General features: G+C 43.5%; 1 protein-coding gene across 6 annotated transcripts in view; it reads left to right on the forward strand.

The window, feature by feature from the left end:
* Positions 1-4,468: 4,468 nt before the first annotated feature.
* The window catches only part of INTU (inturned planar cell polarity protein), a 41,584-nt gene continuing 33,449 nt past the window's right edge, over positions 4,469-12,603 (forward strand). For 5 of the 6 annotated variants that reach the window (XR_013181917.1, XM_054633183.2, XM_077176752.1 and 2 more), the window contains exon 1: positions 9,085-9,243. Coding sequence is in view for 5 of the 6 variants with exons in the window: in XM_054633183.2 (XP_054489158.2) it covers positions 9,101-9,243 (143 nt within the window). In the remaining variant the exon portion in view is untranslated. Of the gene's footprint in view, positions 4,727-9,084; positions 9,244-12,603 lie in introns of those variants that run through there. The other variant, XM_077176751.1, reaches the window with a different exon arrangement.

Raw genomic sequence — 12,603 nt, forward strand, 5'->3', positions numbered from 1 at the left:
TTTGTGAGGTGGCACATATAAAGTAGGTGTATTTGCTCAAGGATTTTTAAATTACAGACAGGCAGTTTCAAAGCAATGCACCAAAGTCTGTGCCTCCAGAAACTCAGACAAGACCAGAAGCTGGGGATAAGAGGGAGAGAGAGATTTAAAATCAATCCTAAAAACTAAATCTGGGGTCAAAATTCAAAGATTTTTTTTAATTTATCATGTTTGCCACATATTCCTGTACTTTGGCCAGATGTTCATATAAAAATAAGTTGCCTCTTTTCATGGTTCTGATCTATTTCTCACAAGAGCACATGGCCACAAACTGTATTTCTAGACAAGTTTACAAGAACTTTATCAGCTTCAGTTTAACAAAGTCTAATCATGTTTTATCAGTCTTTGCAATATATCAGTCATGTAATAATTTTTAGGGTGGCTTTTTCAACGAGGTTTAGGTTTCTTGTTGGTGCAATAACTGTCTTAGAGGAAGTAATAAGAATCCAGCAAGTTGTTTTAAAGGCCATGAAGCAGCCACATGTTGCCAACCTATCCCCACTGTTCTGCAAGCTGAAGATTCTTGGCAGAAGTGAAAGATTGATATGAAATGAGTGACATCATCCTATGCTGCTCTTCAGCTTATCACTTACTCCTTGGATTAATGATTTCCCCACAGACTATAAATTTGTATTTCCAGGGGTTCCTGTACTGCTGACTTCACCAGTTTGCCAAAGCATTGCCTTTGTGGCTGCTTTTGAAGAGAGCCCAGAACTGCAGGAGATTTGTTTGACAAATAAATTGGGTTTTCTCTCTTGCTGCTGCAAGGCTGGGCTGAAGGCAGAGCCTGGAATGCACAGAAGGTTTAGTGCCCCTGCAGTGTGACAAAAAGAGATCATTAACCTCAGTGTAGCAGAGCTGTTCCTTCTGCTCTCTGCAGTGCAGTGCTGATGTAGCACAAGGCAGGTAACAGGAGAGCTTGGGCAACCCAGCTGTCTCCACACAGACACAAAACAAGGAGCTATTCTTTAAGTGATGCAGTAACACCAAAATCTCTCTGTGTTTGGGTTTTACTTTTTCAGATGCCACTAGGTTCAATAAGAATAAAAGCAAGTCCAGAGGTGGATGTCCAGATCTGATTGTGTCAGAAATGAAAATTAGAGTGTTGCCTCTGCCTTTTAGAACCTTTCCAGTTGTTTGTAGGCAAGAGGCACAGCCAGGAAACATCCCCTTGGAAAAATACCCTACCAATCCCACTCCTTGGTCTTTCAAACATGGCAACAGACAGGCAGCAGCAGCCGAGGATGCATCTTCTGGTGAGGGAGAACCTCCCTTGTCCAAGAACAACAACACCCATGCCACAGAACTGCCAACACTATCCACTGTTAATCAGCAGAAGATCAAGTCAAACTCATTTTCCTAATTCCTGTAGATTTAAGGAATGTTTCTAGACAGAATGGCAGAACAGGAAAGTAACCTTGTACCCTAACAAACATTTGCCATGGTCCTTACTTTGGGAATTGAATACAGTAAAGTACAGTGTCCCTTACTCACAGGTATCATCAAACAGAAAAAAAAAAAAAAAAAAAAAAAGGGACTTTTTTCCTTCAATTCAAAGAATGAAGTCTTTCCCAAAACATTTAAATTCTCCCCATCATGTGCTAACATCTCATGACTCATGACATAAATGACACATCATACATATGAAGTAATAAGCTGATTTCCACCTTGTGCTGCCCATGAATGCTGATTAATCTTTGATCCCTGGGCACACTAAAACTCACCAGCCAAGTCAAGGAGATTAAAAGTGTTTGAACACTGCAAAAGTAGCTTTACCACCTCTTTTAGTCGTTTCCAAAAAGGGATTATGACTCAAAAACTTCTAACCTTGTCAGCATACGAAATAGTTGCATAATCTGTTAAAGCCTTACATCAGTTGGAGAAAAAACACAGTTTAAATTCAGAAAGAGGAGTATGTCATGAACACAGCATCAGGTATTTTGCTATTTCCTTTTTTCATTCATTTCAGCAACACCAGAATTGTTCTGTAACAAAGCAGGAGGGTTTTCACAAGGCAATTCAGCTGGCAGAAAAAGTACCACAATAGAAGGGGAGCCCAGGTATGCTATTGTTACTTTGTAGGCAGGATGTCTTAAAATTCTCTACTTTTGTCATTTCTGTGTGTTTAAACTGGTTGAATTTCCTCCTTCCCCAATCCCTATTGGTTTAGTTTTGTCTGCATTGCAGGATTTTATAATCTTTCTCCAACTGCACTTATTTTATGGATTCAGAAAAATGTGCTGTAGTGCCATGTTCTCATTTGTGTACAAATTCAAGAGCTGACAAACTTCAAATGGAATCGTGACCTTCCTTTTAAGTTGCCTAAAACCTTGCAGAAAATACAATGCAATTGCACTTTGTATTTTAGTGAAACTGCAATCTACAAAACTCAATAAAGTAATTCTTGTAAATGTCAAAGGCTGGGATATCTGCAGGATTAGCTGCTAGCTCAGACCCCTGTCTTTTAACTTTAAAAACTTATGTGCAACTAAGGTAATGCAAATATATTCAGGAAAAAACATAGGACTCTGAAAGTATCCACTGTATCACTTTTGACTCTCCACTCCTCTTTCATTTCCCACTTGTGTCACCCATAAATATTGAGTCTAGGCATATTAAATGTGATAGAAGTTGTAATTCACACCTAGAAACACATTCTATTTGATTTTAAAATTAGTAATTTGGCCTGTTTATCAGCAGTGTGGTGCTATGTGATTTCCATTTCATAAGCAACACAAAACCTAACTTACCTTCTCTCATTTTGGCATATTTTGGGAGTCTCTATACTTATATTTACATGTTCTAGTTTTGCTGAGTTGTGAGCAATTCTAATAAAGACCTTCACAACCAATTTTAAACCCATGTAAAAGTAAAATACTACTAGCAGATGATACTACCATTAAATTCAGCATTAGCTCAGTAGTTTAAGAAACACCAAAAAAAAAGAAAGTGAGAAGGAGCCCAGGGAAAAAGAAAAGCTGACAAGGATTTTGGAAAGGCCTTCTGGACACACAGGGTGATTTTGACGGTAACATTTGGGTGTTTTGTTGTTTTCTACCATCAAATTCCTGACCCAGATGTGGAGTTGGTGCTGTCCTAAGTGAATAGGGAAAACACAGCCCTGTTGTGTACAAATGAAACATTTCTGCTCCCTCAGGGCACGAAAAAGATAAAAAGGCTGAAATATGGACGGTGCCTAAGTGTTTTTCTAAGGCAATGGTGACACAACCACCAGGAATTTTCCATCAGCTTTCTGAAATCAAATGTGGGTAATGCAAAAAGTGTCACTGTGGAAGCATTATGCTGATACTTAGACACAAGACCCTGGTGTACATTCAGCTTCCCTGGCACCCTGGTGCCAATGATTTTTATTTATTGTAGTCCTGCTGCTGTTGCTCACCTCAATGGAGGATGGTGGTTCTGCATCTTTGACAGGAGTGGGATTCAGAGGGGATTGTCCTTCTCTTAAAATTTCCTGCTGGTATCAAAGAGAAAAACAAAACAAAATTTTAAGAAAAGGAAAAAATGTTAAAACACCTAAATATTTGAGTCACACTACTTGGTGAGAATTCCACCCACAGACTCACAGTAATTCTGCATTCACCCTCTCCAAACTGAGTTGTTGCCACTGCCTACTCAAGCCAAAGTCTCCAAAAAAGCTGAAGCTTTTGCTCCATGTGGTGGCCACCATCCCACGGAGTGTGGTGCTAAAATATTCAGTGGTTTCCAGTTTGCTATCCACAGCCTATCATGCCAGTGGTCCTCCTCTTAATGGTCTTTCTGGGAAACTACTGCCTTGCTGTGCTTCTGTTACAACCTCAGGCACAATGTCTGAGGGAAACTAAAATTCATGGGTTTTGTAACAGATTGCAAGACTTTATTAGCTATTGATCTTATGTCAGCCGTCGGAGAAAACCTGGAGGAAATGACCACATCTTGAAAAATTAGAGAAAACTGAACCCATAAAAGGGAGCAGAGAAAATCAATTATAGCAATTCACAGGAATGAATAAAAACTGTGAAGATATGGGTTTTATACATTCATGTCCCTGTTCATTCAATATACTGCATCAGAATTTTACAGATGGGAACCCAGTAAGGAGTCCTGTGATCATCTGAAACCACTCGTAACTAATATTTTGTGAAAGAGGGAATCAAAAACCGGATTGGATTTTGTGCGATTGGTAATTATTCGCATTGTTACTTACGGAAAAAGGATCAATCGGAATTCAAAATTCAGAATTCAAATTCACTACTTTGACCAGCAGGAAAACACACGGGGAAAAACTATTTTCTCACATAGCGGGAGCTGGGGATGAAGCTCTGGGTGGGGGGGAGGTGTAAATCTACTGCTGCAGCTAGGAATTGCTTTTCTTTATTCATCTCAAAGTCTGCTTTTCACGCTTGGCGAGTTCCTGACACAAACCACACCGTGTCCCAGCGCAGCGGAGCAGGCGCGCTCTCCCGGCCGCGCTTCCCTCGCGCCCCGCGGCGCGGCGCCGCTGGGCCCCGGGCGCGGACGGACGCACGGACGGACGGACGGACGGGCTGCGGGGCTCCGGGGCTCTCTCCACCTGCCCGCGGCCGCCCGCAGTGCCGATGTTCGGGGCGGGCAGGTACAGCATCCCGCGGCCCGTCACCAGGAACCTGGAGGACCTGGACTCGGTGCAGAGCGTCCTGCTGCACAGGTCAGTGCCCGCCACGGGGAGCGGGGGCGGCTGCCCGGGATCGCCGCTGCCCGGGATGGCCGCTGCCCGGGATGGCCGCTGCCCGGGATCGCCGCTGCCCGGGATGGCTTCCCCAGCTCGGCAGGGCTCCGGCACCCCTGTCCCTCCGCAGGGCAGCCCCCGCCAGGCGCAGGGACAGCGGAGCCACCCGAGCCCCGGCCAGCTCCCCGTTTGTCGTGGCTGAAGGAAAGGCGAGGAGCCGGGGCTGCCCCTCTGTGCACGGCAAGGCAAGGGAAGGGAAGGGGAGGCTGCCGGCGGGGAGCCGAGGCGCCCTGGGGCTTCCCTCCCTCCTTCCTGGAGAGAGGAGGATGTGCAGGTGAGGGACTCTTACATGTGCAGAGAAACGTGCTGATACTCTTTAATATGGATTGATGCTGTTGCATGCGTGCCATAAGCGTTTTGAACCCTTCTCTAAGGGCAGGGGATAATGCATTCTAACTCGCGCACAAATCCAGAGGGATGGGAAAGAAGTCCTTAAGTGGATGTACAGAAGGCGGCACGCTCTATGAGAAGCAGCTGCTTTTCCTCCTGCTTTCACCATCCCTAACGTGCGATTTTCCGCGGTACCCCCCCACAAAGACATCTCGACAATAGGATCTTGCCCAGATCTGAAAGCCACCCTTAATGGCATTTTCCATGTGCTTAGCTGAGAGCCGCAGAAACTTGACAAAGAAAAACGCATCCCATTCAGCAGAATCCAAGAGAAGCTCATCTCCAGCTCTGCTGAAGTGTTTCCTGTTTCTCAGCCACGCTGGTTTATTTCCAGCTGCACAGAAAAAGCACACGGGCAATTCCAGTGCCAGCTCCAAGCAGCTCTTATTATGGAATCTAACAAGTGGTTGTTAACTCCGGCTCAAGGAGTCAGCCGTGTGAAATGCATTCCTGTGAGCGCTGGGGATGCAAACACAGCGCAGCGAGGAGGGCACGCTGCGATCAGCCTGCTCCGGCACGGCTCTCTGAGGCTGCTTTATGCACAATAAACGTGCTCGTGTGCAAACACAGCCCCGTGGACTTCTCAGTGACTTAACTGAAAATGTTCTGTCTCAGAGCCGGATTAAAAACGTGCTGCTCCGTGGTATTGCTTAGGTTCATATCCTCTGAGTGGAATAAGGCTACTCACGCTTGAAACATTTGCATGTTGAGTGACTGCAAATAATGGCTTTCTTTCAGGCCTGACATGCCTGCTATGCATAGCAGGTGATCCTAAAAAAAGGGCATTTAAAACATTTAAGGTGAAGTAAAAGCAGTAGGAAAAAATATGAAAATTGCAGCTGCTTTTCCTTCTGGAGAAAACTCTTAACTCTATGAGACTGTTTTTCAAAAGAATGGGATGAGTTATACTGCTCTTCCCAGATTTTTCATGGCTGTCTCCCTGTTGGTTTTGTGTTCTTCTCAAATACCTTCTGTGATCAGAGTTGATACAGAAAGCTTAAGAAGTCAGAATATTCTGTTTCATTTATTGAGCACTAGAGTGTTTGCTCACAAAACTTCTGTCCCTTTGGTGCCAGAGATAGCTTTCATTCTCCGTGGAGTCTGTTTATATGTAAATATCCCAATTAAAATGACAGCCCAGTGTCACTCCTCAATTCATGCCACTTTGCTGTGGATGGTCTCTGCACAGCCCTGTCAGAGGAGCTGTGAACAGAAGATTTTTTAATCACAGTCTTACAGAGTTTTATGGAAACCTGGTGACCAAAAAAATCTTAATTATTAAGGAATCCTTGTGAAATATGTATTTTGTCCCTTAAGAAACACTTGGGCAGGCGAGGGGAAAGTTGTGTTGTTGTCATTAATTTTTAAAAAAGGGGGAATTATTTCTGACATATTTTGCTCATGCTGTTCCCTGGAGAAATAAAAAAACCCAGGAATCAATAGCTGAAATATAATGTCACTCATATTTTTTGGCTAGTTTTTCTTTCAGTAAACAGGTGTTAGCAAGAAACACAACTGAAAAACAAAGATGAAACTATTTCCCTCTTAGTTTTGTCTGCTTGTAACGTATCATGTTTTATCTGTGTATCATTTGTGTCTGCCCAGTTGTGGGTAGAGTCTTCCTGGAAATATTAAGTGATGTGAAATCAAGAAAGGAAAAAATGAAACATTAACATTCACTTAGGCCTTCTTACCTCATTATCAGTAATGAAGAGCTGCAATTTGAAGCATGGGCACCAGTGTGTCCCATACCCTGTCTTCTTTTAACTGCAGTTTCCTTCTCAACATAGGCATGGATCAAGGCAGGCTGTTGTTTTTTAAAGCACAACAGCTTCTGAAACAGGTTAAGCCAAAAAAAAAAAAAAAGTACCAACAAGAAACTCTTGCTCAGGAAATAAATTTCCACACATGAAAGCTGTTCTTTGCAGGAACAGCAAATCAGAACAACCTTCAGGCTTTAATTATCCACTGCTAAGTGCTCATTACCCAGTTGTCCAGTGAGGGTGAGCAGTGCTGTTGATGCCAGTGATACCCCCTGGCAGATTTTTCCCATCTGCATGTTAAAAACAGCAACTTGGCATAGAAGGCTCATGGATTCCTTAGTGAGGAGGAGCATCAGCCCCAGCTCCTTGGATTAAGTGTAAAGTGTCTGCCAGAAGACAAATTATTTCAAGTTTCATCCTAATATTTATGCCCAAGAAATGACAGGCTTTCCTCTCAAGAGGGATTGTGTGGGAAAATCTGTGTCTTCACTAAAATAAGATCCTGCTGTGTGAGATATATCCTGCAATCTTTAATTGTTCCCACAGCAGCAGAAATTCCACATTCGTTTCAGCAAAGTCTTTAGGTGGCTCCCAGCTTCTCCTCTCAGAGGACCCAAAGCCTTCCATCATCCTTCCATTCCCACTATGCTTATTCCTATAAAATAGCAAGTGGTGTAAAACCACTGGCTCCTTGAGAGAGAGCCTGTATTTCTCACTTAGTGAGCAAACAACTGGAACCAATTCATCAGCTCTTGAACTCAGAGAAATTTAACTAACACAGCACCATCTGGCATTGACTATCACTTCTCTACAGAAACACTTCAGTGTGCTGCTCTGTGTATTAGAAGTGCTTGCAAATGTAAGCATAATTAGGGAGGGTGGGACAGTGTATCTCACCTTCTAAATGAAACCATAGTAAAACAAGCGTTTTTCTTTAGGAAATGTTTCTGTCCCCCCTTCTGGATAGGTTTGTAGTCTTAATAACCATGCAACGGTAATTTATCTGTGAAATCAGGTCTTGTTCAGGGACTTCAGAATAGCCCTTCAGTACTTAATATAGGTATTTTTACTCCAGTTGAAGCCTTAATCACATGGATGTGAGTCCAAAACATTTCTGTCTGTTAATTCACTTGAAATCATGCTAACTAATGTACGCTTCCCTAAAGCAATTTCAAGCACAGCAATTTCATACCAGGATTCTGTCACTTCTCTGTAGTGTTCCAGGGCTATAAAACCTCACTGCTGAAGCTGTGCAAATATCCCACAGAGCAGAGATTAAATCCAGCCCATGAAACATGTTCCAACAATTACTCTCCATCCCTTTCCCAGCTCACCATGTGTGTCCTGATGGCTTTACTGACACAGCTACACTGCAAGTTGTCTGCAGGGCTGCCATAGGTCTTGTTTTTTCATGAATATGAATAATTTAAGTCCTGAAAACCGAGTGGGGGCTTTTTTGTGTGTGTGTGGGTGTCTCGGCTGTGCATGATTTTACACGTGTAGACTGCAGGGGCTGTTTTAAGGCACTTGTTTGGGCCTGTCACATCCTTGCTTCCCCTGAACCGCCCTGCTCTCCTGACAAATCTAAGGAGAAAGTACCTTAATTCCTCACAGCTCGTTAAATTGATACAATAGCGCATAAAATAAAGCACAGAGGCATCCTATTGCTTACCAGCTGCCCTCAGAACCTATTTTTACCTCGTGTTTCCCCCTCCTGACCAGTGTTTGGTTACAACGCTCTGAGCCTCACGGCGGGACCCCGGAGTTTCACTATCGGTGTCTTTTACGCGACGGCTGCTAGGACCTTGCAATCGGGCAACTAAATAAAGTCTGGTGCGGTCCTGTTGAGCCAGGGAAAGGCGTCCGAGGGCCGGGAGAAACCGGGGGATGCCGGGCACAGGGCAATTCCCGCGGCCATGGAGGGTCTGCCCTCAGCGCCGGGGGACGGCCCCTCACGGCCCCTCACGGCCCCTCACGGCCCCTCACGGCCCCTCACGGCCCCTCACGGCCCCTCACGGCCCCTCACGGCCCCTCACGGCCGGGCGCTCCCGCGTCCCTCCGTTCCCATGTCGACGGGGGCCGCCGGCCAATGGGAGGGCGCGGCGCGCGTCACGTGCCCCCCGCCCGGCGCGAAGCTGTCATGGCGTCCCGGGCGGCCGCCGGGAGCGGCGCTGCCGAGGGGATGGAGGCGGCCCGGGGAGAAAGCGCCGAGCCCGCGGGAACCGGCAGCGACACCGACACCGACACCGGCTCTGGCGGCTCCTCACTGGCCGCCAGCTCCGAGTAAGGGCGGGGACGGGAAGGGCGAGCCGCGGGGACTTGGCCGGGGTCGCGCCACCCGTGCGCGGCGGGAGCGCCCCGGCGCTGCTGGGCTGGGCTGAGCTGGGTTTAGCTAAGCTGAGTTTAGCTAAGCTGGGTTTAGCTGAGCTGAGCTGGCTGTAGGAGCAGAGGGCAATGCGAGGTGTCCGACAGGGCCTCCCTGGCGAGCCCTGGCGGTATCGCGGTGTGCGCTCAGCCGCGGGCGGTCCCTGCGCTGGGTCCTGCATCCCCCCGGGGAAGCGGAGGGCAAGGAGGGACTTGGCACGGGCTGCCGCAAGAAAGGTGCAGTCTCTCATTTCGGTGTCCTAAGTCAGAAGGGAGTTCTGTAATAATGCGTATTTTAAAGTACCTCCGGGGTTTTAGTTTATTTGTATATTTTTTAGTCGGGATGAAGTTAACCTTAGAACATTAGCTTGGTCCCCTGTGTTAAGACAGCTGTGCTTTACACTTCGAATGTGTATTTCACAGATCTTCTAAGTCAGAAGACAGTTCTGTAATAATACATATTTTAAAGTTATAAATGTAGCCTCCAGAGTTTTAGTTATTTGTATATTTTTTTAGTTTGGATGAAGTTAAACTTACAACATTGACTTGGTTCCCTGTGTTAAGACAGCCATGCTTTAAATTTTTAATGTGTCTTTCACACATCTTCTGTCTAAGCCAGAAGATAGTTCTGTAACAATACATATTTTAAAGTTACAAATGCAATTTCCGGGGTTTAGTTTATTTGTGTATTTTTTAATTTGGGTGAAGTTAAACTTAGAACATTAATTTGGTTCCCTGTGTTAAGACAGCTGTGCTTGACATTTCCAATGTGTATTTCAGGGTCTAATCAATAGCATTTCATTCAGCATGTTAATTTCATCAGGCTCTGCAGGGAAAGGGAAAAAAAAAAGGTTTAAGTGGGAGAAGTTAGAATTGTGTTCAAGCCTAGTTTAATTTGTAGTTGCCCTGTACCTCTGGCTCAGAGACAAAGCTGTTGTATGTACACCTACCTTACTTTATTCCTATGTTTGTAAGCCAGAAGTCAACTGTAACATTTCAGCCTGAAGCCATATTTTTTTAATATTTTGTATGTTTGGGTTTTTTCTTTTCTCAAGTCATTATTCCAAAATGCCATTTTACTGTCATTCTTTATATATGTTTAAGGGATAAAGCTGTACCACAGATTTCAGCACATAACACACGCCTACTAGTTGTAATAATATGTGTAATATTTCTAATAATTTATCTATATAACAATTTATCCAGCAGAACTTGGATCCTTTTTTTCTAATTTATCTTTCTTCCATGAATGGACAATTTCAATCAGCAGAGTTTTTCAGACATTTATCCCAAAGAGGACATACCTGTGTGGGATCAGTGGAACTACTCTTAGAGAAATGCAGGCCTTCAAGTTTCTTAGCTCCTTTGATTGAAGCTTCCAGTCCTAGAGGCAACTTGAGTTTATTGTGTAAGCATTTGTTTTGACACAAGAGAAAACAGATGAAAATTATATTTTTTTTTTCCTTTCTTCTTGCCTTGCTTGGTTTCAATTTATTGTGATACTACAGCATTAGGGGGAAAAACCTCTCAGTCTAGGTGCTGACTTGTTTCAGATTTTCTTTTCCAGATGTCTGTGTGGATCTCTCTTGGGAAAGTGAGAGTTTTTGGTTGGTTTTTTTACAGTACAGTTCCTTCTTGACTTCTCTCTGGAGTGGTTCTGTTTGGGTGAACACAGAGTAAACACCAGATATGCCCACAGCATTTTTTTTTGCCCATGGTCCATATTGTTCTAATCAAAATAGAGAACAAAGCTGGAGGACTTGAGTATATGAACTCATGTCCAGGCTGAAATTTTGAATCTACCCCAAAAAAGAAACAGCTTTTCCAAAGATCACAGTCTTTTTTAAAGAGGGAATAAAAATGCTGTCATACATGACAGGAATTTTTGCTAATCCAGATGTAATTTCTTTGTAATTTCTTTGTAAATTTCTAGTGTTTCCTTTTTTGTTTCCTTTTTTGTTTAGGTTGGTTTTTTTTGGTTGGTTGGTTTGAGGATTTTTGGGTTTTTGTTTGTTTTGGTTGGGTTTTGTTTGAGGTTTTATGTTTGTTTGTTTTGCTTAATTTTGCTTACACATGCCAAAATGTGGGAGTACTCCTTAAAAAACAAACCAAGGAAAAACTCTACCCATGTTACTTCTTGCCTACCACGTTCTGAGAGAAGTTGGATCAGAAAGAGTGTGCCCTTGACAGCCTTTAGGTTTTGTCAGCATTCTGATACTTTCTTGAATAAGAACTCAGGATTTTGAAAATCACAAACTTGGATTTATCCCTGTGGTATAACCAAATTATCACAAGTCGTGGCTCTTCTTTTAAACTATCTATTTGGGCAAAAAAGCTAATAAATGCAGAGATAGGTGATGCTGCTTCTTGTCTGCAAGATCCATAGACTTTTCTCAATAACTGGAGCTCCAGAGAGAGAGTAATGCCAGTGTTTGCTGTATTGTTAGTCCAGCCAGATCCTCTTGTTGAGCCCTTAAAGGTACTCTGGTGCAATGTCTGTATAATGTTCTCCATTCAGCTAAACTTTTGTCATTTATCTGTGTTTTCAAATTAATGCTCTATTTGAATGTTTATTGCTAGCTTTAAACCAGATTTGTACTCTTTATTCAGTAAAAGTAGTTCTAGTGTAAAATGTAGGAATGTGTGTTAACTTTATTATATTAATTATCATGTAAATCTCCAGTCTCATTTTTCTTTATATGCTTTTTATGAAAGAGAGAGACCTCTTTCTCATCTGGTTAGGAAGAATTAACTGGTCTTTTCTGTTCCTGAAAATCTTCCATGCAGAACATCCCAGATAATTAAACCTCTGAGTACTTTTCTTACTTTGGCCATCATGGATTCTCATCTATCTGGAGCTTCATGGTTTACCTCAAGGTTCATTTGGTCTGTTGCCCCTCTGCAGGCAGTTTTTGGTTGGTTTTTCTTTTTCCTCAGCCAAAAGAGTATGATTTCCTTCAGTCTCTTCCATTTAAATGTGTTTATAGCCTACATAGCATTTGTCTCTGTTCTGGGTCTGTTCCAGTTATTACATCTTTCTTAAAACCTACTATCCAAAACTGGACGTGGCTGACACATCACTGTTGCCAAATTAGGACAAAAATTTTTTTGCACTGTGCTGCTGATGTTTCTGTTATATCCTAGAGCTGCTTTGCACAAGTGTCTTGCTCTTGCCTTTGGGTGATCCACACCAGCTGCCAGATCTGTTTCTGTAGCAGTGCTGCCTCTTTGCATATTTAGTGCATATTTTTGCAGATGCTATTTGGAACTTGAGTTTTA

The sequence above is a fragment of the Agelaius phoeniceus genome, chromosome 4 (genome assembly GCF_051311805.1).
Source record: "Agelaius phoeniceus isolate bAgePho1 chromosome 4, bAgePho1.hap1, whole genome shotgun sequence".
In the NCBI taxonomy this organism is placed as follows: Eukaryota; Metazoa; Chordata; class Aves; order Passeriformes; family Icteridae; genus Agelaius; species Agelaius phoeniceus.